The sequence below is a fragment of the Bombyx mori genome, chromosome 15 (assembly GCF_030269925.1).
Source record: "Bombyx mori chromosome 15, ASM3026992v2".
NCBI classification, from domain to species: Eukaryota; Metazoa; Arthropoda; class Insecta; order Lepidoptera; family Bombycidae; genus Bombyx; species Bombyx mori.
The window spans coordinates 5,672,186-5,697,882 of NC_085121.1; the positions used below are offsets into that span (position 1 = coordinate 5,672,186).

At 34.6% G+C, this 25,697-nt stretch overlaps 1 protein-coding gene and 2 long non-coding RNA genes across 10 annotated transcripts in view; 2 read left to right on the forward strand and 1 right to left on the reverse strand.

Moving 5' to 3' along the window:
- LOC101735699 (dynamin) overlaps nt 1-21,848 on the forward strand; it is a 34,638-nt gene extending 12,790 nt beyond the window's left edge. For 2 of the 8 annotated variants that reach the window (XM_021349622.3, XM_012692423.4), the window contains exons 6-18: nt 23-232; nt 855-1,062; nt 1,380-1,517; nt 2,958-3,115; nt 3,251-3,357; nt 4,614-4,801; nt 5,675-5,794; nt 7,344-7,385; nt 8,319-8,528; nt 9,155-9,389; nt 10,806-10,959; nt 15,043-15,180; nt 19,091-21,848. In XM_021349622.3, coding sequence (XP_021205297.2) covers nt 23-232; nt 855-1,062; nt 1,380-1,517; nt 2,958-3,115; nt 3,251-3,357; nt 4,614-4,801; nt 5,675-5,794; nt 7,344-7,385; nt 8,319-8,528; nt 9,155-9,389; nt 10,806-10,959; nt 15,043-15,180; nt 19,091-19,154 — 1,972 coding nt within the window. In that variant the 3' untranslated portion in view covers nt 19,155-21,848. Of the gene's footprint in view, nt 1-22; nt 233-854; nt 1,063-1,379; nt 1,518-2,957; nt 3,116-3,250; nt 3,358-4,613; nt 4,802-5,674; nt 5,795-6,168; nt 6,184-7,343; nt 7,386-8,318; nt 8,529-9,154; nt 9,390-10,805; nt 10,960-12,070; nt 12,132-15,042; nt 15,182-19,090 lie in introns of those variants that run through there. The other 6 variants (XM_004928534.5, XM_012692424.4, XR_005245524.2 and 3 more) reach the window with 5 other exon arrangements.
- On the reverse strand, nt 21,495-22,035 carry LOC110385647 (uncharacterized). Its single transcript, XR_002430905.3, has 2 exons — nt 21,877-22,035; nt 21,495-21,763 (listed from the first exon to the last, which is right to left on the reverse strand). It is a non-coding gene; the product is annotated as an uncharacterized LOC110385647 (long non-coding RNA).
- Nucleotides 22,036-22,072: 37 nt separating this feature from the next.
- LOC134200176 (uncharacterized) lies at nt 22,073-23,257 on the forward strand. The gene is made up of 2 exons (XR_009974983.1): nt 22,073-22,155; nt 23,075-23,257. It is a non-coding gene; the product is annotated as an uncharacterized LOC134200176 (long non-coding RNA).
- Nucleotides 23,258-25,697: the final 2,440 nt, after the last annotated feature.

Here is a 25,697-nt window from a genome sequence, read left to right on the forward strand (position 1 = left end):
TTGTTTTGTTTGTTATTAACAGCCACCCGTCATACCGTCATTTGGCCGATCGTCTCGGTACCCCTTACCTACAGCGAGTGTTGAACCAACAGCTCACCAACCATATCCGCGACACTCTGCCCAGTCTCCGTGACAAGTTGCAGAAACAACTACTGACCTTGGAGAAGGACGTCGACCAGTACAAGCATTTCCGACCCGATGACCCGTCTATTAAAACTAAGGCCATGTTGCAGTAAGTTCTTAAAGTACATAGTAATACTGCATTTTAATGAAATTGTTTTCGAAATACAATATTTGTATTTTACTAAATGCACCTTGCATTTTATAAGACATATAAGGACGTATCTTTACATGACCTAAATGTGCAAACAATAATTGTCAACAGAGTTAAGCATAGCGCTAGTAACAGTGAAACTCATTGAATATTGAAATCAGAAAAATGATTGAATATTTAAAATCTATTTGTTGATTAGCATTTGTTTAATGCATCAACGAATCGATATTATTTGTTAAAATAGGTCATTTATGGGCAGGATAGGGTAGTTTTCAATCTGTTCATACCTGGTAGAATATAAATGCTTATATTAACCCTTCTTGAAAATAATTACTTTTAAATCATAATTAGTTGGTACATCAACAATAACGCTAAAGACGAACACATCCGGTAGTTGCCGTTGGATTGTGTGTTTTGCATGCAATGTAACAAAATAAAGAAATCAGCTGACACGCGCGGTCATTGACCTCGACGGAACGCTGGTCCGTCCGCAGCTGTTTTCTGTGCGCTTAAAAAAACGACAAGTATTATAATTCTAAATAATGAACAAAGTAGCTGATGTTTATTAATTTATCGACAGAATGATTCAGACTTTGCAAACCGATTTTGAACGCACCATCGAAGGTTCCGGATCGGCGCAGATCAACACCAACGAATTGTCCGGTGGCGCTAAGATCAACAGGCTTTTCCACGAACGTTTTCCTTTTGAAATTGTCAAAATGGAGTTTGACGAAAAGGAACTGCGCCGCGAGATCGCGTTCGCCATTCGAAATATCCACGGTATCCGAGTAAGTCAACTATATTTTTAACCATTTGACTGAACGCACTGAAGCAATTATGAAGCGATTTCTGTTACTAAGGCGCCGAAACATCTAGTATTTTTATGGCAATTATATGTGAATAAGCTTACAACGCTTCTGGTGTTTGGCGATGCCTGGAACTCATAGCCGTCATCCACCTTGAGATGTTAAGTTTATGTATTTATAATTGTCATTCGACACGAAATAGACATCTGTAGAAATTTAATTTGCATAAGTCATATTGAGATAGTTTACAAGGTGGGTTCGTTGAATTTCGCTAAGTATCAACTTAATTGTTTTGATAGGTGGGTTTGTTCACACCGGATATGGCGTTTGAGGCTATCGTGAAAAAGCAGATCGGACGTCTGAAGGAGCCGTGCCTGAAGTGCGTCGATCTGGTTGTGCAGGAGCTGTCCAACGTTGTACGGATTTGCACCGAACGAGTATGTAACATAATTCGATAACGTAATTAAATTTTACAACAGCAATACATTATTATTATTATTTTATTGCTTAGTTTACTTTAGTATTTTTACTGGTGGTAGGACGTCTTGTGGTAGGTACCACCACCCTGTCTATTTCTGCCGTGAAGCAATAATGCGTTTCGGTTTGAAGGGCGGGGCAGACGTTGTAACTATACTGAGACCTTAGAAACTTATATCTCAAGGTGGATGGCGCATTTACGTTTTAGATGTCTATGGGCTTCAGTAACCACTTAATACCAGGTGGGCGGTGAGCTCGTCCACCCATCTAAGCAATAGAAAAAAAATAGTTGGAAATATTTATGAGGTTTTGGCACATGGCAAAGTAGTTACTGGAGTTCATAGACACCGCAGGGTTAATGCTGACAGCCAAGGTTTGTATAAAAAAAAAACTACATCTAAGCTTATTAATATTGTTCTTTAATTGCAGAACACATACATACAACAAATGTATTTAGACGCTAGCCACAACGTAGCATACGGCAGTCCTTAACGTAGAAATGTTTGGTTTTGAAAAACGTGAATACTCTCAGAATTTTAATACGTTTAGTTGAAGATGTTGGTCTTTGTTGTCTGTTTTGATTAGCACGGTGAGGTGACCATAAATTTGGAAAGATATTTTTAGTGAAATCAGCCCGAACCTAGTTATTTTTCTTTTTATCTATCACATCTTCAAAAAAAAATCGGTAGACTATATACGTTCTCATGAATACAGACACGTCATCTCGGATCCTCCCGATCCATTAGCGGTGCTTTTAGGTACCTCAAGCACCGGTCATCGTTCTCGTCGAACCCGTCGCTTGCGACGAAGGGCTCGGCGAGTAAATTAACTCACAGACACAGCCCACTGAGTTTCTCGCCGGATCTTCTCAGTGGGTCGCGTTTTCGATCCAGTGGTAGATTCTGCGAAGCACTGCTCTTGCTAGGGTTCGTGTTAGCAACAACGTCAGGATTGAGCCCCGTGAGCTCACCTACTAGCCCGGTGACGCTGACATACTTCTCTAGGCTAGGCTTCTCTAGACCATCAGATTAGGTAGGAAAAAAAAATGAATACGCCATGACAGGGTAATGAAGCACATGCATCTATTAGTAGACAAGCTGTACCCATCTGCTTCGCTGGGCATTTAAAATTAACATTATTATTTTTCACCCCCACAAAGATTCTCATCATTAACGCCCTCGCAACTGGTGTAGGGAGTTCAACACTCATATAAATATTAGCCCATCCCTTAAAGTACATGTATTTTTTACATGGATACCAATTCTCAAGTCAATCGGATGCATGGTTCAGTAGTTACAACGGAACATCCGTAAAAACCACTGTAGATTTATATATTAGTATAAATACAACAACAACATAATCACACAAAACATTAATCTTATTTGACATACAATTTACAGATGTCTCGTTACCCGCGCCTGCGCGAAGAGACGGAGCGCATCATAATGTCGCACGTGCGCTCGCGGGAGCAGATGTGCAAGGATCAGCTGGTGCTGCTCATCGACTGCGAACTGGCTTATATGAATACCAATCATGAAGATTTCATTGGATTCGCGAAGTTAGTAAAATATATTTATATTTTGAATTAAGAAATGAGAACATCCCTTTTAAAGATAAATGATGTTGAATTGTTGACGGATTTCTCTTCTTCTCGTCTTGTATTTTATATTACATATTTTCTTTTCGGCAACAGCGCACAAAATCAGTCTGAGAACTCTGCGAAGTCAGGACATCGAGCGCTCGGAAATCAGGTGATCCGAAAAGGATACATGTGCATTCACAATCTGGGAATTATGAAGGGTAGGTTTTTTTCTTAAATCGTTATATGCATTAGTTGATATGTCCGATTTCTGCTTTATTATGTAATATAAATTAATTTTAATATTTTCGGCTGTGTGGCATAGAAAATCATGGCAATTGTTCCCACGGGTTTCCTTTAAGGCGACTAAGGCCTAGGCCGCACTACGGTGAAACCGCAGCGGCTATTAACCGTGTGAGTTTACGAAACACGAAAACGAATATAAGCGGCCGCACTTGCGGTTCCTTCCCGCGACTGATTTTAAAACCGCGAAATGTTTCAAAATTGTTGCGGAAAAAAACCGCAACAAAATTTATAATCCATAGAACTAGGTATCCGTGCACGCACTATGCGTAACCGCGGGCGGTTTTTTGAAATGTCAAATACATTTGCGAAATTTTGTTTCCATCAACTGACATCCGATAGTAATTGAAAAAAATCTCTAAGTGTTTTCTTACATTTTGATATTTCTTATGAAAGAAACCTTTCTCAAATCTACGGCTAGTAAGTAGATGGACCCATCGTTTGTGAAATTTTCGTTGTCGTTTTTTCTATTTCTTAGTACCAGAGCAACACTACATACTGGCTCTTTTGAAATTTATCCATCTGCAAACTGTGAAAATCGCGGGCAAATTCGCGGTTAATAATTGTAGTGTGTGAGTCTGAAGCGGTTTCGCGGTTATAGCGGTTAACCGCTCACGGGAAAAAACCGTAGTGCGGCCTAGGCCTAAGGGATTCCCCGTAGAGTGAACAGCAGTGTTCTCTGAGTATTATAAGTATTTTATAAGAGTTTAAATTTCATGCTAGACACGGAGCCTATAGTTAGAGATATGTTGTCAAAGTTTTGTGTGTTACGCTAAGTCTATATTTTATGTCTCTCATACACATAAATAAAAAAATTTAATTGTTATAATGATCTTAGAGATTTATACATAACAAATATATTTTATTTATCTTTACCTAAAAGTATATACATATAAATTTACAGTGGTTTTTACGGATGTTCCGTTATAACCACTGAACCATGCATCCGATTGACTTGAAACTTGGTATCCATGTAGAAATTAAATGCACTTAATGGATAGGCTAATATTTATTATGTGGGGTGAGAAATAATAATGTTAATTTTAAATTAAAAACAGCTAACCTTTACTAGTTATATTGTTTTTTAAATTTTATAAGACACTACACGTTCCTCTCCACTGCCTTATGATTCGATTTTTTTGTAAAGTTTTGAATTTAATTTGAAAATTTATAGGAGGTTCCCGCGACTACTGGTTCGTACTGACTTCTGAGAGCATCTCGTGGTACAAGGATGAAGAGGAGCGGGAGAAGAAGTACATGTTGCCCCTCGACGGGCTCAAGTTGAGAGATCTCGAGCAGGGCTTCATGTCGCGGCGACACATGTTCGCACTCTTCAACCCTGAAGGCAGAAATGTTTACAAGGTCAGTCATACATTTACTGGTGGTAGGACCTCTTGTGAGTCCGCACGGGTAGGTACCACCACCCTGCCTATTTCTGCCGTGAAGAAGTAATTCGTCTCGGTTTGAAGGGTGGAGCAGCCGTTGTAACTGTACCTTAGACCTTAGAACTTATATCTCAAGGTTGGTGGCGCATTTACGTCGTAGATGTCTATGGGCTCCAGTAACCAACTGACACCTTAAGGAAGGTGGGCTGTGAGCTCGTCCACCCATCTAACCAATAAAAAATAAAAAATCTAGATTTTAAAATTAGAATCTATGTTTTCAAAAACCTATATTCTATTAGGGTCTGTGAAAATTTACATGTGTCTGAACCAGTTTTCGACGAAGTTTTTAATCTATAATATGTTTAAAGAAAAACCGTAAGCATTTAAAACCTTTAAAACTGTTTAGTTTTAAACAAGATTTTTCTTAGACGGAATCACTCACCTGTCTGTCATTCAGTGAAGAGAATAGTTCAGAGTACATACAATAATACTGTAAACATATTAATTTTAAAAGAGATTAAGGGCTTTAAATGTTGTTTTCTTATTGTGTCACAGAAAACGCAATTAAGTCTTTTATGGTATATTCGTTCAATTATATCGCACTTTAGAATTATAGAGATCCATCCAAAAAAATGTGTTATTTGGAAAACAAATCGAAAAGATGTAGAGGAAGGGGACGGAGTGAAAGAGAGCGATGGATAGCTTTGTCTCCTTTTAAGCTACTTTTGCTTTATTGATTATTAAGAGTCGCTGAAAAAGGTAGTTCTAGGTCCATTTTTGAATTAAAGTCGAAGTCTCTATAATTGTAAAGGTGCGATATGTATATATATTTATTTATTTCTAATACCAGGATTACAAGCAATTGGAGTTGTCGTGTGAAACTCAAGATGACGTCGATTCGTGGAAGGCTTCGTTCCTGCGCGCGGGAGTCTACCCCGAGAAGACATCGGAGGCGGCCAACGGCGACGAGGTGAGCTCGATATCCTTTGCTAATAAACTTAAGGAGGCTTCCAAGGTGATTGTAAACTTCGACTCCCACTCTGCCCCTCTTGCATTGCCCCATAAGTATGGGTGGCACCAAATATAAAATCGCAAACTTTTTTTTTTTTTAAATCAACTACTACTTTCAAATTTCAAATCTGTAGTTTGAAAGTTTGTATAAAATTATATTGAACTTTTAGATTCAATAAAAGATTACCGAAGGCTGTCGGCAAAACCCTTTTCTTTTCTACTCTTACTTACCGCTAAGCTTCAATATTAAATTGCTTTATGAAATATCAATTGCTGTCATCTAATAAGTGTGTCGGTGTATTATAAGAAATCTTATTTTGGCATGCCTCGCAGAACGAAGGATCTGAGGTTTGTCAACGTAGAACTAAGCGAGACATGTAACATACACACACATACTAAAATTCTATGTCGATTGTCTACACCACAACATGAAAGTGAATTTCAAGAATACTCTCCGATTTGAAATTACAATGTATTTTATTTTTTATTTGTTTTAGTGAAGTTTAAATTTATTGACAAAATTAAATCGAGTGTTGAAAGGCTATTTGTTTTAAGTGAAATTTCGCTTAAGACGCAATATTTATGTTTGTAATTAAAGGTCCGTTTTATTTGGTATTAGCATCAAAAAATATATGTTTTTAAATGTTAACTTTACTCCATTGAAATAGCTGAAGTTTTGTTTGTTATGATATTTTTTCCAAAATTTTAAACTTTAAATGGCTCTCATGTGAAGTTGCAAAAATGTCGCTTAAACTACATAGCCTTTTGCCCGTCGAAATAATGAATTAGAATGTTTCTTGAAATGCATTATGTAATTTAGTAGCATGAAACGCGTTTAGAGCTATTCGTACAGTTATAAGATCACGCAAATATCCAGTACACGCTGTTTATACATTATATCTTACTAGTGGCCCCGCAGTAGTCGAGATTCGACTTATAATTAATTGAAATTATAATTAAATTGAAACACTATTATACTTCGATAATATAATCACAGTATTCGCCAAAACTGCACTATAGATCAATAATATTAAAGACAAATAATATTAATCTATTTTCAATTCGACCACAGACTTTAAACAATAACAAAAGTTTCCCAATGGACAGTAAACATAGAGTATATTTTTATGTATGTATTGTGTCAAATACATGGTAGTGTGTGTATTGTTTTCTTTATTGATTTAAAGTATCTTTTATGCATTATTTTAAAAAAAATATTAGAATTGTGCACTCCTTTTCTATATTCTCTATAAGCGTTCATGAAGTTAGTGAAATTTCATACTCCTCCGCGCAATTTTCGTAAAAAGGGGTACAAAGTTTTTGCTTCACGTATTAATATATAGATTATGTCATCGATTCACAAAACGTTTTAATATTTGGTGTTCGTATGAAAACGAACAGTCGTAAAGATGTAACTTCAATATTAACTTTCAAAATATTTAGACTCACGACGTTCTTGTATATCGTTATGTTCTGTTTTAGCATGTGTGTTTTATTTTTATTTTTAGTTATTTCCGCCTTCCCTGGGTTTGGGTGAAAATGCAGGAAGAGTAAGTCTCCCGAGTTTTAAAAGCTTTGAATGCTGAATTCTAATTTAGTGAGGTGGTTTTTCACTGATTTAGTATAGAAATGCTCATGGCGTACCTCATGTTAAACAGCCTATGAATTTACAGAGGTTTTTTTTTTTTGCGGTTTGGAAACTGCGTCTATTTTGAAATTGAAATGCATGATTGATTGCTTTGAAATGCAAAACCAATGGCAGCCGGGATGCAGAGTCGTTTAGTCTTTTTCTTAGGATTTTAATTTTTTGCAATTTCGCATGTAATTTTGCAATTATACTCTATTGAAAATGGAGTTATACTTGTGATCTAATAAAAAAAAGGTGTTGGTTTATTCGTTAGAAAGGACGGTGGGTTTGACATTATTTTAAAACTTTAATAATAAATAAGGTATTTTTAGTAAATCATTCCGTAGTTCGTTCGAGTGTTGATTTCATTTTTAGCAAACGAACTAACACTAACACATTGATATGGATGTTATTTCTAATCAACGAATAGTGTTCAATGGCTTACTCTTCTCGCTTTGGAATCGAGCGATGATTGTATACTTTTGAGATGATAATATTATGTATACTGCATGCATGCTAAAATCAGCCCCCCTTTTCGGTACTCGAATAAAGTCATGGTGTTGTAATTGAACGAAATATTTAAAAAAAAACGTTGTAATGTTATTCTTTCGATATAAATTTTAATGTCGTTTTTGGATTTCAATTTCAATAAAAAAGGATATAATTTTGATTCGTGTTACTTCTGAAGTTTTCATATTAACACTAATGTACAAATTTTGTTGATCGAAAGTATTCAGTGATATTATGTATGTAGTGAATAAAATATATTATTGTTATCATCATCATCATATTTTGGGCTTGGAAGTTTGCTTGGAATGTATGTAATACAGAACTGAGTATTAGTGTTTTTTTCCAGAATTCGGACAGCACAGGCACCAGCAGTATGGACCCGCAGTTAGAGAGGCAGGTGGAGACCATCCGTAATCTGGTGGATTCGTACATGCGCATCGTGACGAAGACAACGCGAGATCTCGTCCCCAAGACAATCATGATGATGATTATCAATAATGCCAAAGACTTCATTAATGGAGAATTACTCGCGCATCTGTATGCGTCCGGGGATCAGGTGATAGTTGCTTTGAAATATTAAAAACTATAATAATCTTTAGTTACGAGTTAAATTGCATTGTCATTTTTTAGGTAACAAATAATATCGAATACTACAATTGATGAAGAATATTATTATTATTGTTTTTGGCATAGATGGGTGGACGAGCTCACAGCCTATCTGGTATTAAGTGGTTACCGGAGCCCATAGACATCTACAACGTAAATGAGATATGATTTTTTTAAGATCTCAGTATAGTTGCAACGGCTGCCCCACCCTTCAAAGAGAAATGCGTTACTGCTTCACGGCAGAAATAGGCAAGGTGGTGGTACATACCCGTGCGGACTCACAAGACGTCCTACCATTACGCAAATTACGCAAATTATAATTTTGCGGGTTTGATTTTTATTACACGATGTTATTCCTTCACCGTGAGATACCCGTCTGGGATTCGAACACCGGTGCATCGTTCAACACGAATGCACCGGACGTTTTAGCCTTTAGGTCACGACGACTTCAATTAGATAATTAGTTTAGGAATACAGTCTATATGGTTTTTGCATATACATATTAAAATAATTATCAATTTTCTTAGATTCTTATTAGATTAAGGCTCGACTCTAAATTCGAAATTTTATTCACAGTCTCAAATGATGGAAGAGTCTCCCGAGGAGGCACTGAAGCGTGAAGAGATGTTGCGCATGTACCACGCGTGCAAGGAGGCGCTGCACATCATCGGCGACGTGTCCATGGCCACCGTGAGCACGCCCGTCCCGCCGCCCGTCAAGAACGACTGGCTCGAGAGCAGACTCGACTCCAACCCGAGACTGTCGCCGCCCTCGCCCGGCGGCCCGCGCCGCGCCGCACCCGCGCAGCAAGGCACGTACACGCTCTGACACGCATTGACAGATGTGCGGGTGCGCACGCACATAGTCTCGTGAACATCCATTGCTTAACATGTCACATAATTGCATTTCTATCTATATATCGACGCTTGAAAGGCAAACGTGACTCAATAACTGCTTTGTACATAAATTGATAGGCAACAACCATATTCTATGCGCAAAAAAAAAATATTTCTAGATATATTAAAATCATTTCAATCCTACAGCTAGATTCGATAAAATAGAATTTTTTTCAGGTATTTCAGATTTAAATTAGTCTACTGTAAAGTTCACGCATTGTCGCTTAGTCGCGTTTGCCTTTCAAGCGTTGATATATAAAAATGAATTGCTGTTCGTTAGTATCGCTAAAACCCGAGAACGGCTGGACAGATTTGGCTAATTGGTCTTGAATTATTTGTGGAAGTCCAGAGAAGGTTTAAAAGGTAGATAAATATGAAAATGCTCGGAATTAAAAAAAAATAACAATTTTGCTTTTCCTTTGATGTGTCCCCAGTCGGACGGATTCCTTTTGATTGTTTTAAGTTTATATTATACAAAAGTTTAGGTCTTTTATTTGTCGATTGAGGCACTATGAAGTCTGCCGAGTCAGCTAGTTTTTTACATATTTTTAATGGATGGACGAGCTCACGTCCCATCTGTTAAGTGGTAACTAGACCCCATAGACACGTACAACGTAAATGCGACTACCCTCCTCGAGACAAGAGTAGTAAATTCTCGTCTTTAACAGGACAACGGTGGCCCCACTCTTCAAACTGAAACGCGTTATTGCCTCACGGCTGAAATAGGCAGGGTAGTGATATATTAGAACATTCGAAAGTATTAAAGTAAAATAAAATGGTAATATATTACCAATATGTGATCTAATTATTGAATGGTTGAAGTTTAAATTGCGTTACAATAACAGCCCTTATAAGTAAGTGCAGCTTGAATCACGTCTTTACGGATCCATCAGATCCAATAACTTTTGCATTAGACGCCTTCAGCTCTAACACTAGGAGCAGGTTTAGGGACCTCGGTAACCGTACTCGTCGAACTCGACAAAGAGTTCGCCGTGCAACCTAACCCATGAATCAGCCCGCTGAGTTTCTCGCCGGATCTTCTCAGCGGGTCGCGATTCCGATCCGGTAGTAGATTCATTCGCGAAGCAGCTACTCTTGAGCTGTTAGGTCTCCTTCGGAGGCGCTCGGGTAGCTGTTAGCAAATCCCACCCCTACTGGCTGAGCCTTTGCTCGCCCACCTGTCCTGGTGAAACTGGAAAGGCCTCCGGGCCACCAGCAATCCTTCAATCATAAAAAAAAGGGTCTCACTAAACACTTGACGTTAATAATTAAAGTAAATACTAAAATTAAAGCATTAAAATATGGAATTTCATTGAATGTGTTATTATTAGGTTCATTGGGTCAGCGCGGAGCTCCCCCGCCGCCCGGAGCGGGTGCAGGACGTCCGGCGCCGCCGCTCCCCTCGCGGCCGGGAGGCGCCGCCCCCCCGCCCCCCGCTGCCAGACCCGTGCCCTCACAGGGTCTGCCCGCACCGCTCATTCCCACGTGAGTATATATCTCTGTGTGCATCACGCATCAGTGTCAACAACTGTACTAGAGGCAGCATAACCAGACTGGCCTTGACGTAAAGCGCGATAGCAGTACTTGCTAGATACACATGGTATTGCTAATACGAGACGTGTCTGTGGATGAATACTACTGAATAAATACTTCGTCACTGTATCGCGGATCCGGGGTCTCGTTGTATTTGTCTTTTTCTCGTATGTGTTTGTTTGAGGTACACAACACGATGAATAATCCTAGCTTCATACTATTCAATGTGGAACGTTTGTGGATGTTCATGAGGATATACCATCAACTTTCATCTACAAAATTGCAATACACAAATGCTAAACCCACCGTTTGTATGTTTTTCAATCAATCTCAAATAAGCTCCCACGAGAATATATGAAAGAATTAATAGAAAGAAATAAATGACATAAGTTATTGTTATGAACCGTTGGAAATGAATCACATTGAAAACGTGTCAAAAATTCATAGATAAATATGTATGTGTATGTGTATATGTATATATGTATATGTATGTGTATATGAAGTTATGTAAGTTGTCAATTTGGAATTTGATTTACGAAAGTTTAGATAGAATAAGTTAAGTAAATTAATTTAATTTAAAAAACTCGCTATAAAATACTTTTTTATTTGAAAAATAAAAAGGTCGCGTAATGAAGAATTTTGGAATTTTAATTTTAAAAAAATGACCAAAAGTAACCAAAAATTAACTAATTTACATTAAAGGTTGGTATTCAAGAGCCTACTATTAAAATAAATGTACTTGGGCTTTGTGTGATAATTTTAAATGTTGTGTGAGTGAATAATGTAACTGCCATAATATGGAGCCAAAGCTTTATAAATCCGTATTTATATAATGTTTATTTATTTAAATCATGAATACTTATGTATTTAATGCTTATATCAAGTCTTTGGGTAAACTCTAACAAAACTGCCGATAACATAAAGGTTTTGAAATTTGCAAATCATTGTCAAAGCAATCTAGTGTTCATTTAATTAATGAATTATTTGGTGCGTTTTTTTTTCTGGTGCAAAGATTAACAAAGTTTTAAGTTAAAAATGCATTAGATATTGGTTGTTTTCGCAGGCGGCGCTAAGGTCGCAGCTTCTACGCGCGTCCTCTAACATTAGTTACGTACGAAAATAAGGTACTAACAATGCTTGTTAACTTATTACTAACATCAGAATAATTAGTAAAATCTCTATATTTTCATATATATCAATTCAAAGAGGTGCTGGGCAGGATATTACATTAAATGAGCTCTATCTATATACGCTTATCGGTAAAACGTAATGATACTAGTTTTGCTTAAACTACGCTATAAAGGATTACAATTTATTTTTTAATTATTAATTTAGTAAATATATAGACGGTGTGAGAGGGAACTGTTCCTGAAGACGAAATATAAAAATACTATATAAAAATAAATGACACATAATATCCACCGCTCTCCTCATTATTTCTACCGCGTAGCGTTCGTAAGTTCTGGTCTGTAGAAGGATAGGAGAGAGTGCGGTATCTTATGGTTGACGGAAAATGTTTATCGTTATACTAATTTTATAACTCGCGAATCCCCATTTTAAAAGCAGGGGTAGATAGTACTCCGCGATCATACGGGGTCATTCACCCCGCTCTTCTCTTGTTTACGGTTCGAGTCGCACGAAAAACTTTTGTTTTATGTATAGTAATTTTTCGTCGCATTAGTAACTTAATAGTGTCAGGATTCACCGGCAGTACAATTTACTGTTGTTTTCGGAAGCAATTTCCTTAAGCTCTGTGTTATATACGCGAGAACAAAATGGAATATTCTCAATTTATGCATAAATGTGATAAATAACGGAAAAATGTAAGTTTTTTTTGTATTTTGCTTGTTTAAAAATATAATAAGTTAACAAGCATACGAAATCATTTGATGAAAATTATACATAATATGTTAAATAAATATATATATTTTAGTCGTGTAATATAAAATTAAATACTTATGAAAAGTCGAAAGTTGCTTCCAAGAAAGAAAGAAAACATGTATTCATATATTACGTAGTAAACATTTATAACTGCTTAAGTTATAATTACCGTGTAGGCAGTCGGACACAACGAAACTTTGAGTTTGATCTCAATATTTTATTCCGACCTATTGACTGGTCTCTAAAGGCCTATTGCAACTACGCCTGGAGGGGATCACAATTAATTTTACTAAAATCTACCAATTTTGTTGACAAACATACCACTCTGTGTATGTGTTCAAGTTCACTGTATTTTACCACCCTTCCCCACTAAAGTATAAAATAAAAAAAAATTGAGCACTTCCACACACACACATATATGTTTCGGTACCTTTCTCGTGTAATTAACATTAAAAAGTCCTTATTTTCTGTATTAAATGTTCACTTTGTCAAGTTTAATTAATCTATTCTAAATTGTATATCCAATTAAAATAAGAATCAAAATCGGCTGCCTACACCGAACGATGTACGATGTTTTAAAATATTATAATCGTAATGTTACGCAAGTTAGTTCAGAATGTATGTACGTAAAATACGGTCGACGGTCCGCCTCTTGAGATTGATTTAAATTATGTAAAAAAAACATATATTTTTATATTTAACACTCGAAGTTTTTTAAATATTTTTTAATATGATTTTTTGTTGTAACACTTGCAACTAATACGTGTGTGATCTTCTTTATTCCTATATATAATCTATAATTTCTTTAGTAGTACAGTGCCTACGTGTATGTTGAGAGCTTAGTTTTTACCTTCGCAGAAAATAATGTTTGCCTCATTTACTGAGGGATGCTGGGGTTTTTTTTCTGGCATGCCAAAATATAATCCTATTTAATACACAATGATGTGTGTTTGATCTCGAAAAACATAAAAAATAAATGAGATTTTTCAGATAACACGAGTAAGCTAGTGAGCGGTGACGATTGCTTGCTAACGTTTCTTTTTTATCAATACAAGGCTATGAGTGCATTATCTATAATCCACTAATGAAGTATTTTTTTATTTTTTTTTATTGCTTAGATGGATGGACGAGCTCACAGCCCACCTGGTGTTAAGTGGTTACTGGAGCCCATAGACATCTACAACGTAAATGCGCCACCCACCTCGAGATATAAGTTCTAAGGTCTCAGTATAGTTACGTATAAATATTTTGTGCACCAACCAATCCCTGTTGTTTCATCAAGTGCTCAACATATGCACGGCGTATTGTGCACATTTAAGCATTGTAATAATATAAGTTGTTTGTAAAATGTAGATTGCTGTAGTACATAAATTTTCTAATAAATACCATTGTGCTTTATATAAATCAGAACATATTATGTAACGAATTCACAGTTATTCTGTAAGAGTAACGATAAAATAAATCAATAAATATATTACATACTTAGTTTTAATAATGATCCAATTATGGCTGTTACATTATCATTCGGTGTACAACTATGAATCTTACAGAGCAGCTGTGAGAGTTCTTTAACTAGTTTCGCCTACACATAGCCTCAAATATACATATGGTTTCTTTGTTGAAATCATCGTGATAAAAAATACTTTTGAACCGTACTGTATGACTGTGTAGTAATTGAGAATTCGAATACAATAAACAACATATTAGTATGTAGTAAACACAAGTTTAAATATTACATCTCAGTGTAATAGTACATTGTGCACCAAGGGAGAAAAGTATGACATTTCCTGATGAGATGTCCTACTTTTTTCCCGCGGTGCACATACTATTTTTTCTCCTACCAGGCCGAAAGTTCGACACTGTAAAAATATTAAACACAATATTACAAATTACCCGAGCACAACAATGGCGGAGTATTTTAGGTGCGTGAGAGCAGACGTAGACACTAACGCGCATGCGCACTTGTCAGTACCCATGGAGGAAAAGTTAGACTTTCTTCCCTGTACAGCGGGACTAAATCCGAACTTTCGGCGTAGGTAGGAGAAAAAAATTGTTTTAATATTTTATCATGTTTTTTTTTTCTTTCCTTCTTTATTAGACAAAAATATAATGGTAGAGTCATCAATAAAATAAAAATGCGAATTAAACGAATAGGCGACCCGGCGGGGCGAGTGCTGGCGGTGCGATGAACCAACTCCCGCCGCAAATGAGGAACCAGATCAACCAGGCCGTCGGGCAGGCCGTCACCAACGCGGCCATCAACGAGCTCAGCTCCGCCTTCGCGAGATTCAAGTAAACTTTAATCAGAAAACCACCTATTAACTTGTGTCCGCTTAAAATGTATCTGTATGATTTGTAATTCGACTCGCAAAAGCGTTGTCTATGGAACAGTTGATATACCTTCGTTCTTCGTTTGCAAACGCAAACCTCCACAATTCCTAAAGAAAATTAAACGTGATTCACGCATTTTTTGTGATAAACTCCTATAAACATTTACGCTTTTGTTTTAAATAAATCAATAAGTCTCATTGACTTTAAATGAGGGGGAAGTTCCGGAACAATTTTCGTTTGAAAAAAAAAAACGCAGTATGTAACTTTTTTTTATATGTTACATTTACATAGGCTACATTTACAACCATAATACTATTTTAAACAATTAAACGCATAAAAGATATGTCGTCTATTGAATTTAAAGACCAAGTATAATAGACAATAAAGTTCAAATTGCCTTTCATACGGTTAGTATATTTATGGTTTTCAATAAAGTTAAAAAATCTGTCAAATCATACAGATTACACTTTGTAACATGACTCGTCTTGCTGGAGTGAGCGTTGGCTATTATTTTGTAACACAAAATTTTATGTTTGTCCGCTGTACGCAACGCACTTGTAACCCTTCAGTGTTGCCACTTAATAAATCAGTGTTACCTATTTGATGAATGTAAATTTTTTTGTGTGTCTAATTAAGTACTAAAATTATTTAATGACAAACTTAACGCGGTTACGATATGTAAAAGCTACATTTCTGTTTAGTATTAAATAATGCATTACCCCAAATATATGATACGATGAAAAGAAATCGATGTTATCCTGCGTATTTATATTATTATTTAACTTAAGAGTGTTTTCACGAGTTTGGTATTAATGTAAACGAATGGCGCTATTTCTGTTTCAAGTTCCTAATGAATTTCCAACTATTAGTGAACTAACTGAACCTCCATGCGTAAACTACGAATATTTATAAAGCGTTTATATTAAAATGAGTTAGTATTTAATTTAATTTGCTCGATACATGGTTAAATACACGTTTAACTGTTTTGATAACTCAGGAAAAGTCCAAATTAAGTAAATTGTGTTGTCAAATTAAAAAAAGAAGATCACACATACACATTTAATGTATTTATATATATTTTTTTTATATTTACATTCCATGTTTACTTAATAGGTGCGGAGTTTTTTTTTTTTCCCCTAATTTCTATAGACTATCTGTTAGTTTTTTTTTTATGGAAGATATGGAGGCGAAATGGTGATAAATTAGAAAATGAATTATGAAATATACAGTATTAACAGCGAATGATAAATTAGAGTGCTTTACTGCTGTGTATATTGGATTAAACGTAGGTACATAATAGTCTTATAGCGCTGTTTAAAAATTTACTGTCTACCGTTATATCACATGAAATAAATAGTTGATAAATGTGTTTAACATAATTATTGTAAATGTTATTATATTGGGTGGCTTGAAACGGTGATATATAATCGAATGCAGCAGGTCAGTTGTGTCGCAGGATTCTTGCAGCCGGGTGATGTGTTTACAATAAATAATAACCAAAAAAAAAAACGCATATCATTTTGTTTTTCTAAATGCTAGTTTCGTACGATTAAGGACAGTTATAGTACGTGTATCCGTTGATGTTGCACCCGACAGTTGTCGCGTAGACCTAGCTCTGTAGTTACTTGAAACTATTCCTATTAAATATTCACTTCAATGTTTAGCTGTTCCCGTAGTTTAGAACGATGATACGTCTCTTGAATTCTCGTCTCGCGTTTATCGACGGGAGCGTGTGTATATAGGCGCGTTTACCGGTTATTGTAACTAGACTCTGACGTCATATGTGTGTAAAACGTTCAATGATGCGAATTTCGTACTTTAAACATGTACGAACATTTCGGATCTAATATTCTCGTTTATAATTGAGATTGTTTTTTTCAAAGTAAACTATATTATGAATGTTGAATGTTCACAGTACTTTGCTTGAATATTTGTCATAATATTTCCAGTACCTATTACCAAGCAAACACTTTATTCTCTTATAGGATTGTTGATGTTGACGAAAAGGTCAATTATTAGAGATGTTTTATTGAGTAAAAATACAACTTTGATTGACGTCAAAAACATAAAAGCATCACTTAAAAGCTTATGAGTAATTAATAAAAAACATTGTTGTTCCAATTTAAATCGATATATTGAAAATGTATTATAGATTTGAAATTGAAAGTATTATAGAAAAAAATCTATGAAATGCTTTCGCAACGATGCCCACTGAGTTACCCAACTATGAAGCATAGTCTAAAATTGTAATAGAATAAATTTGGAGTTCCTACACTTACAATATGACACTGTAGTCTGTCTCTTGCTCTATTAGCATTACTTCTGAAGTTAAATCTAATCGTCTAACGTTTTGCTCTCTTATAAATAAAATAGAAAGTTGGTACCATCGAAAAAATAAAACATAGACAGTGATTGTTGGATTTGATATAGTTTATGAACATTGTTAATCTTATGCTGTATAAATTAGAGTAATTAAATGCTATATATGTGTAATAAAGGAGTTTGATTTATTCCAGTAGTTGAGTTGATAAATGTATTTGAAAAGTGGCTGGCTACATTAGCCATTAGTTTGTGGAAAATGAGAATGGAAATTTAGGTAAGACGTGTTTTGTATTTAAATTGAATATTTCAATAAGAGTTAAATACATAGTAAGTTTTATTTTAAATATATTTTAAGTCTTATTTTAATTTGATTTAAAACGAGTCTTGAGTAAATGCAATTGTTTTTGGTTTTTAGATTGACTGTTAATTTTGATACTAGTCAAGTCAATGATTAGAGTAATTTAAACTTTATAGTGTTCGTGATTAGTTTGAATATTGACGTTAATCGTGTTCGGTTTGCGAAAGTTTAAAATTTCAATTGTATCGATTGATATCGAATGCGGTTAGCGTTTCCGCTTTTAGAAACGCATTTAGAAAGTTGCTGAAAGCGTAGATCCTATCGTTAATGAAGTGCGTAATGGTCACAGAATGTTCTTATTGAGATATTTGATTGTAGGAAGTAAGATTTGCTTTCTATACGATTATTTAAGTGAGATGCATGTGTTTGGAATCATTAGCTTTCATAAATATTACGGACAATTCGAATGTATCGCGGACTGTTGTCAAGATTGATTATTCGGCATGTAGATTGCTGCCATACCTACTAGTATCGATTGCGCATGGAATGGAATATAATGTTATATTATAATTAGTTTATTAGTTAAAACGATAAAGACCTGTTTCACTCTCAATAATGCCATCCCGAAGCTTCTATTTTCTTTTGTCGACGACTGCGAATGCGTGAGACAGGTCAACAACATTGCATGCAGCAACACTTCATCGCTATCTTAGCACGTAATTAGGCTGTTCAACATGCTTAAAGAAAGAAGGCTTCATTTTTGTACTGTAAGATCTTGTACTGTATGCTGACAATTATTCACAGTGGCGTAGCGTGGTAGGGGTGGGGGGCAGCCCGCCCCGGGCGGCACTTTTTAGGGGGCGGCAAAACTTCACAATAAATAATAAAAATATTTGAACCATTTCATATTTTTATCGAAACTACAAATTTAGACCGATTGAACTGGCAATACAGTCTGTGTGTGTGCAAACTTTTTTATTTAAAATCTTACCTGTAGATATAATGCAAAACAATGATGACTGCTCTTGCAAAAATAATAATCTAGAACTAATGTATACTATACATCAAAGTGAAATACCTAAATAAAAGGTCGGCAAAATTGTTTTCCGCCCCGGCCGGCTGACACCCACGCTACGCCATTGATTATTCATTATGTAAATACTTTCAAATTGTTAAACATCGTATAAAACAATTTACAGAGCGAGTATGTTCACGTGTGAAAAATAATTATTTTCGTTTTGTTGTTCATAGTCGCCCGATGCCGAATATGCCGCCGAAACTGCCCGAACGACCGCAGAACGGTCGGCCATTTTGAACGCGCTCCGCCTTCGCCGCCATCTTGTGATTAGCTTTTATCATGTAAATATATTTTTTATCTTGTATATTGTTGTGTTCAATGCGTAAAACGTTTAGTGGATTACTTGGTGGATGGTATTCAAATTTAGCATTTTACTATGCAAGTGGGGCCCATTCGCGTACTTCACGATTTTATCGTCGATGGTTCTGTTATTAGGCACAATGTTGAAAACACGTAATGTGGACTTTAATAATTAAACTTAATGAAATAATGTAATCTAATTGCAGCTTTAATTTATTAAAATTGTACTTTGGATCGAAGTTGCTTTAAAAAGTGTATAGATATTTGTATTGTATTTCAAATCTTTAAAAAGCGTTTTAGTATCATGTCGTAACGTATATAGATCGACCGATTAACTAATGACAATATTTGTTAAGTTAACGAAAAAAAATGTATGTTTTATAAAAACTTTGATTTTTTTTTAAATGGTTTTAGAATCAACGTTTGATAGTTTGGTTCTTATGAAGAATTGTTAACGGAAAATTTACGTTGCAAAAATACCGTAACAAATGGGAGTTTAGTGCTAGTCGTGAATAATAATAAATAATAAAAAATCGCATTTCATCGAAATTATGTCTCAAATGCTGTGGTTGTAAAACGTAATGACCAAATTACCTATCACTAAATACGGAACTATTTTACAATCTCTAGTAACTTAGCATTGAGCTTACTAGGAAATTAATTACTAATAAAACCTTAGAGGTTCAGGGTATAGCTTTATTTAATAATCAAAATTAGTCTGAAATATAATAATTGCACCTGCTGTATTCAATAGTTTACGCTGTCGCTTTACAGAAGTAAAAATGTGGAAATGTATAATAGTATTAACAAATTCATATTTATTATACGAAATAGTACTCTGCAAACCAGTTATCGATGTAATTATTTTCCTACAATTGATATAGTGTCTAAACCTCGTCAAAATTATATTAAGTTCAGTACAAAAAATAAATATATAAACGAAACTGACCTTATACCTCCTTTGCTCTGTTATGTATTGTTAAGTAATCTACAACCCAAGTCAATAGAGCCTATAATGTTTATTATAAATAAATATTGTAGATCTAATAAATACATCACAAGTTTCACAATGAAAAGAGAAAAATGAGTTTTAATACGACTTTTTAAATTTAATTAAAACTAGACGATGACCTGATGATTTTTTTGATAAAGCCATCTTGTCTTTAAAGCGGTTAGTTGCCCTCAATTAAGAAAAATAGTATTATTATTCGCCAATAGATGTCGGGAAGAGTTGATTATTGAAAATACGAATAAAACAACATTTTCTGAAAATAAATCCTAGCCGTTTCCGAGATTCAGATTGTATATATATTAATATACAAGAATTGCTCGTTTAAAGGTATAAGATAATACTGTGTAAGGGGATATTCCTTGAAAATGAATGTATGCAGGTAGGTAGCTTTAGTACTGGTGATTTGTGACACGATAACAATGAAGAAGATTTGGACCGCATGAGATGCAACAGAAAAAGTGTTGACGTGAACAGGCAGACGTTCTTCGTTCGGATTGCGGATCAAAAATACACATTATCATCATACCCATTGGTTTTAAAAATACATTACCATATATAACCAATTGATTTAAAAAAAAAAAAAAAGTATTCAAGCCCTGTTTGCCGATTTTGTTTATTAGTTGTAATATAATTGAAATCCATAATTAAAACTTTATAAATTATAGTTACTTCTAATGTAATATTGGTATCGTTATGTAACTGTTATTAAAACGAAACAAAGAGGATGAGATGGCATCATAAAAAAAATCACAACTAGAAACTGATCCGTAAATACCTTAGAGATTTTAGCAAAATATATATTTTGCTTTCGATGTTATTTCTTTATTATCGTTTTTCGCCTTCCCTTACACCTCGTGTAGAATGAGAGATTATATTGTAAAGTGAAAAAGTTATTTGAAGGCATTTACCATACCGCCTGACGCGCGAAACATTTAGTAACTTAGTTATTTTGTAATTGTTTTATTTATGCTGTTGTCTTTAATAAAACTAAAGTTATTAACAAATATAACACAATCACCATAAGTCTATGATATAAGTATCTCGTCACTATTTTTATTAAGGTGACATTTATTTAGTTTATTTTGTTTTGTTTTATCGATGGAGGAAACTGGTTTTAAGAAACATGCGTCAGCTAAGATACATAAGTTTATATTTTTTCATTAGCGGGAAATGGACGGGTTGTATGAATCATTTAAGTTGAACACCTACGTCAGAAATGTTGTGTTGTCATTCGAAAAAAATATCGAAGAGTAATAAATAAAATATTGGAAGGAGACAGATATATTATTAGCGTTTTACATTTCAGTATTAGAAAAGAAATTGTTGAAAAAACTTTTTTGAGTTTATTAAACAACAAAAAGTAATTATTTTAGTTCATTCTATGTGTAATTTTGTTTACAATAATTGTCGTCATATTTAAATAACTCAATTTAAAAACTATTATTCGATATAAGCCCTTTTGTTGATGATCGTTTTTATTGAGTTCTGAATTTTTTCTAACATTCCCTTGCCTTCGTCTTTGCGCGTCAGAAATCTGTATATAAATGTATAAAATATTATCTAATAGACCTGTTTATATACTTATATGCAACTGTATTAAATGTGTAAATAAAATATAATTTGTGGTTTCATTTAATAATAGCTTACGGTTTTAATTCAGCGACGTTTTTATAATTTTGGAAGAACGCCGTGGTATTCATTGAATGTGGAAGCTGAACTTTATTGATGCTTATACGAATTTTTATGTTTTAATCCGACTTGGCAATGTAGTTTTCATTCCATTAAACTGACAGGTAACACGACGTGATATCTGCCATGTACTTACTGTCAATTTGTCAATGTTTTGTATTTATGATCACTTTGTTGGTGCAACTAAATAAACTAGAGGTCCCGCAGTAGTCGAAATTCGACTATAATTAATTGGATGTAAGTTTGTACACTATTATGATTGTATTTTATACTTCTATAATCACAAATTTCGCCAAGACTACACTATAAAAAATATTAACAAAGACAAACAATATCTAATCTATTCTCAATTTGACAACAGACGTCAAGAACAAAAGTTTGACAATAAATAGTATGCGTGCATGTGTGCGTCAAATACATGGTATGTAGTGTGTGTAATGTTTTCTTTATTGATTTAATGTATCTTTTATGCATTATTTAAAAAAAAAATTAGTATTGTGCACTTCTTCTATAAATTCTTTATAAGTGTGGAAAATTTCATACTCCTCCGTCCACGCAATTTTCATAAAAAGGGATACAAAGTTTTTGCTTCACGTATTAATATATAGATAAAAAAATAAAGATTTTATAATTATTGTCAATTTCTGGTATAGGCCTGTGTTTAAAAAAATAAAGTAGCTTATACCCAATGTGTCTACAATTAGGTAAGAAGTGAAATTATTACGGCTTTTAATTATTGTGGTATGACCTAGGAACAGAACAAAATAAACCGTGTAATTTCTATTTCATCGACATTCAACCTCACATGTGTTTGAAAGAAACAAGACAATATAAGCTAGAATTAGTTATATCTACATACAGAGTTTTTAATAATGAGGCATATAATTTGTCAAGGTTATTAAAACATCTCGAACGGATATTATTATATCATATTGAATGAATTTGTAGGCAGCGGCTTGGCTCTGCCCCTGGCATTGCTGAAGTCCATGGGCTACGGTAACTACTCACCATCAGGTGGGCCGTATGCTCGTCTGCCTACAAGGGTAATAAAAAAAAAGAATCCAATTTTCGTTGTTGTTGAAAACTGAAAACTGTTTTTTTTAGTAGAACCATAGCTTAGTAAAAGAACTCTAATATGTATTCTTATCGCTTTCAGGCCTTCGCCTGTTAATTGTTGAATCGCATGATGGGGCTTGCCTTTAACTACGTGAAAACGTTTCCGAAAACAAGCTAGTTTTTCTTTATAAATTAGCTAACTTTTTTAGATAAGATCGCTTTTGATGGAAGTTGATTGAAGCACTAATGTGATTCTGATAAGAATCAAAAGAAAATTTCGCACGTTGACGTTTTATTTTGGTACCTTCTTGACCTCAAAGTAAATGGGACGTGTGCGAGTCGAATCATTAGTTGCATTAGCCGCAGCAACGCCCAACGCGCACCGCAAGACAAAAACACAGACCATTATTACAATTTAATGAAGAGAGAAAACCATTAGGAACGGGGACTTGATTAAATCGTCGGTGAGCAATTGTCGAGTAGCGGCTCCCTCTGTGCTGGCGGGGGCCTAATCGCACCGACACGATTCTGATTACGTGTGATTGTTGTATCAATCATTTCCCCTATCAAATTATTCAGTGGCCGGTAATGCTATCGGCGTCGCCTCTAATGGTCTCGAGGACGAGCGGAAACTTTCGGCTGCACTTAGTTTCGGTTTGTTACTCGATGCCTCGATGTAATTCATATGCCATTATGTAGGTAGGTATGTGAGTTTACTAATTGGTAAAAATTATGTCTGTATGTTTTGTGAATGGTGTACTACGCAAAAAAGTAATCTTTTATTTTTATTTTTTTATTAGATGGGTGGACGAGCTCACAGCCCACCTGGTGTTAAGTGGTTACTGGAGCCCATAGACATCTACAACGTAAATGCGCCACCCACCTTGAGATATAAGTTGTAAGGTCTTAGTATAGTTATCTGTAATCTGCTGATATGCGAACATTTGACATTTGAAATTTTGAAAAGTAAATTACTTAACTATATATAATTTTTCATTAACGTACAAAATGTTAAAAACATTAATGCGGTTTCTTATTCAATAACACAAGGCACTATGCTGTACCCGTCTTTACAAATAAGCGCTTGAATTACTTAACACTGACGAATTGTGTAACAGCTGAGTGTTGACAGATTTATGCCAAAGTTTTAAGCAATAATTATCCGAAGTTATAAAGCTGTCCATAAATTAAATAGGCAAGAGCGGATTAACGTAGGCGTTTAGTTGGCACCTCTGTGTTTAGAATGTAAATCATTACAGCATATTTCCTTTATCGCAGTTAGCGTGTAACCAGTCGATTAACTATGCAAATCCGATGACAGACACGACCGCTAAATGGTACCTACATACTCTGAATGGATCTATCTCGGCTATCTATAAGTAGCTAATTAACTAATAGAAGAAAAAAAAACGAATTCTTATTCTAATTACAGAGATAAGACCGTTCATTCTAGACTACTACTAAAAATTTTACTTAAAAATTATGAATCAAAATTCTATCATAAATTATTTCTTTGTTAATTAGACGAGACTAGCATTTTTTACTACTTAAAAAAGCTTTACGCGTGTAGACTGAGGAATAAGCGTAACAATTCGTAGAAAACGCAGCTACTCCCTAATTAGAAACTACACAACTTGTCCCGAAATCTGTTCATGTACGTATTACGTAATTAAACAGTTGTCTAATTTAATTGGCAATAGGCGAGTTCCCACAAGTCAGAAAGTCACCCTCGCTCGTTATATTTTGAACCAAATTTTCCCAACAATTAACATGCGAGGTCCGTATGTGGTAATTACAGGTGTGGAGCACGCAGTAAACGACTTTAAAAAGCACGCACTAACAGATTGTTGTGTTTGTTTTATGTTTGCGATTTATTTACAGATTGTCCGAAATCTTCAAGCCCTGTTCTCTGCTATGTGCAGTCAAATGCTACAATCACATTCACACCATTAATTTTGTAATTAGTATCATATCTATATATTAATACGTAAAGCAAAAACTTTGTATCCCTTTTTACGAAAATTGCGCGGACGGAGGGGTATGAAATTTTCCAGACTTATAGAGAATATAGAGAAGAAATGCACAATACTAATATTTTTTTAAAATAATGCATAAAAGATATATTAAATCAATAAAGAAATAATTACACACACTACATACCATGTATTTGACGCACACATGCATGCATACTATTTATTGTCATACTTTTGTTCTTGACGTCTGTTGTCAAATTGAGATTAAATATTGTTTGTCTTTGTTAATATTTTTTTATAGTGTAGCCTTGGCGAAATTTGTGATTATAGAAGTATAAAAGACAATCATAATAGTGTACAAACTTACAATTCCAATTAATTATAGTCGAATTTCGACTACTGCGGGACCTCTAGGATTATGAAATTTCGTAAATCAATAGCAATTTTTGATAAATTTTTTATTGCGAAGTTTGGTGGATGAGCTCATAGCCCATCTGGTGTTAAGTGGTTAAGTTAAATGTAAACATAACAAATTTTGTTTGGTACAAGTTTCATTTCAAATTGCATTTGAAGTAGTATAGAAGACAGTACTTTATGGTAATGACAACAAATATTTAAAATATCTAATTGTAATACGAAAATATATTGGGCAGTAGCAATAAAAGCATATTAATTACAATTACATAGTATGTATGTATTGTATTTGTAATGTATTTCAGAACTTCAAAATTTTGATATCGAATACATCAC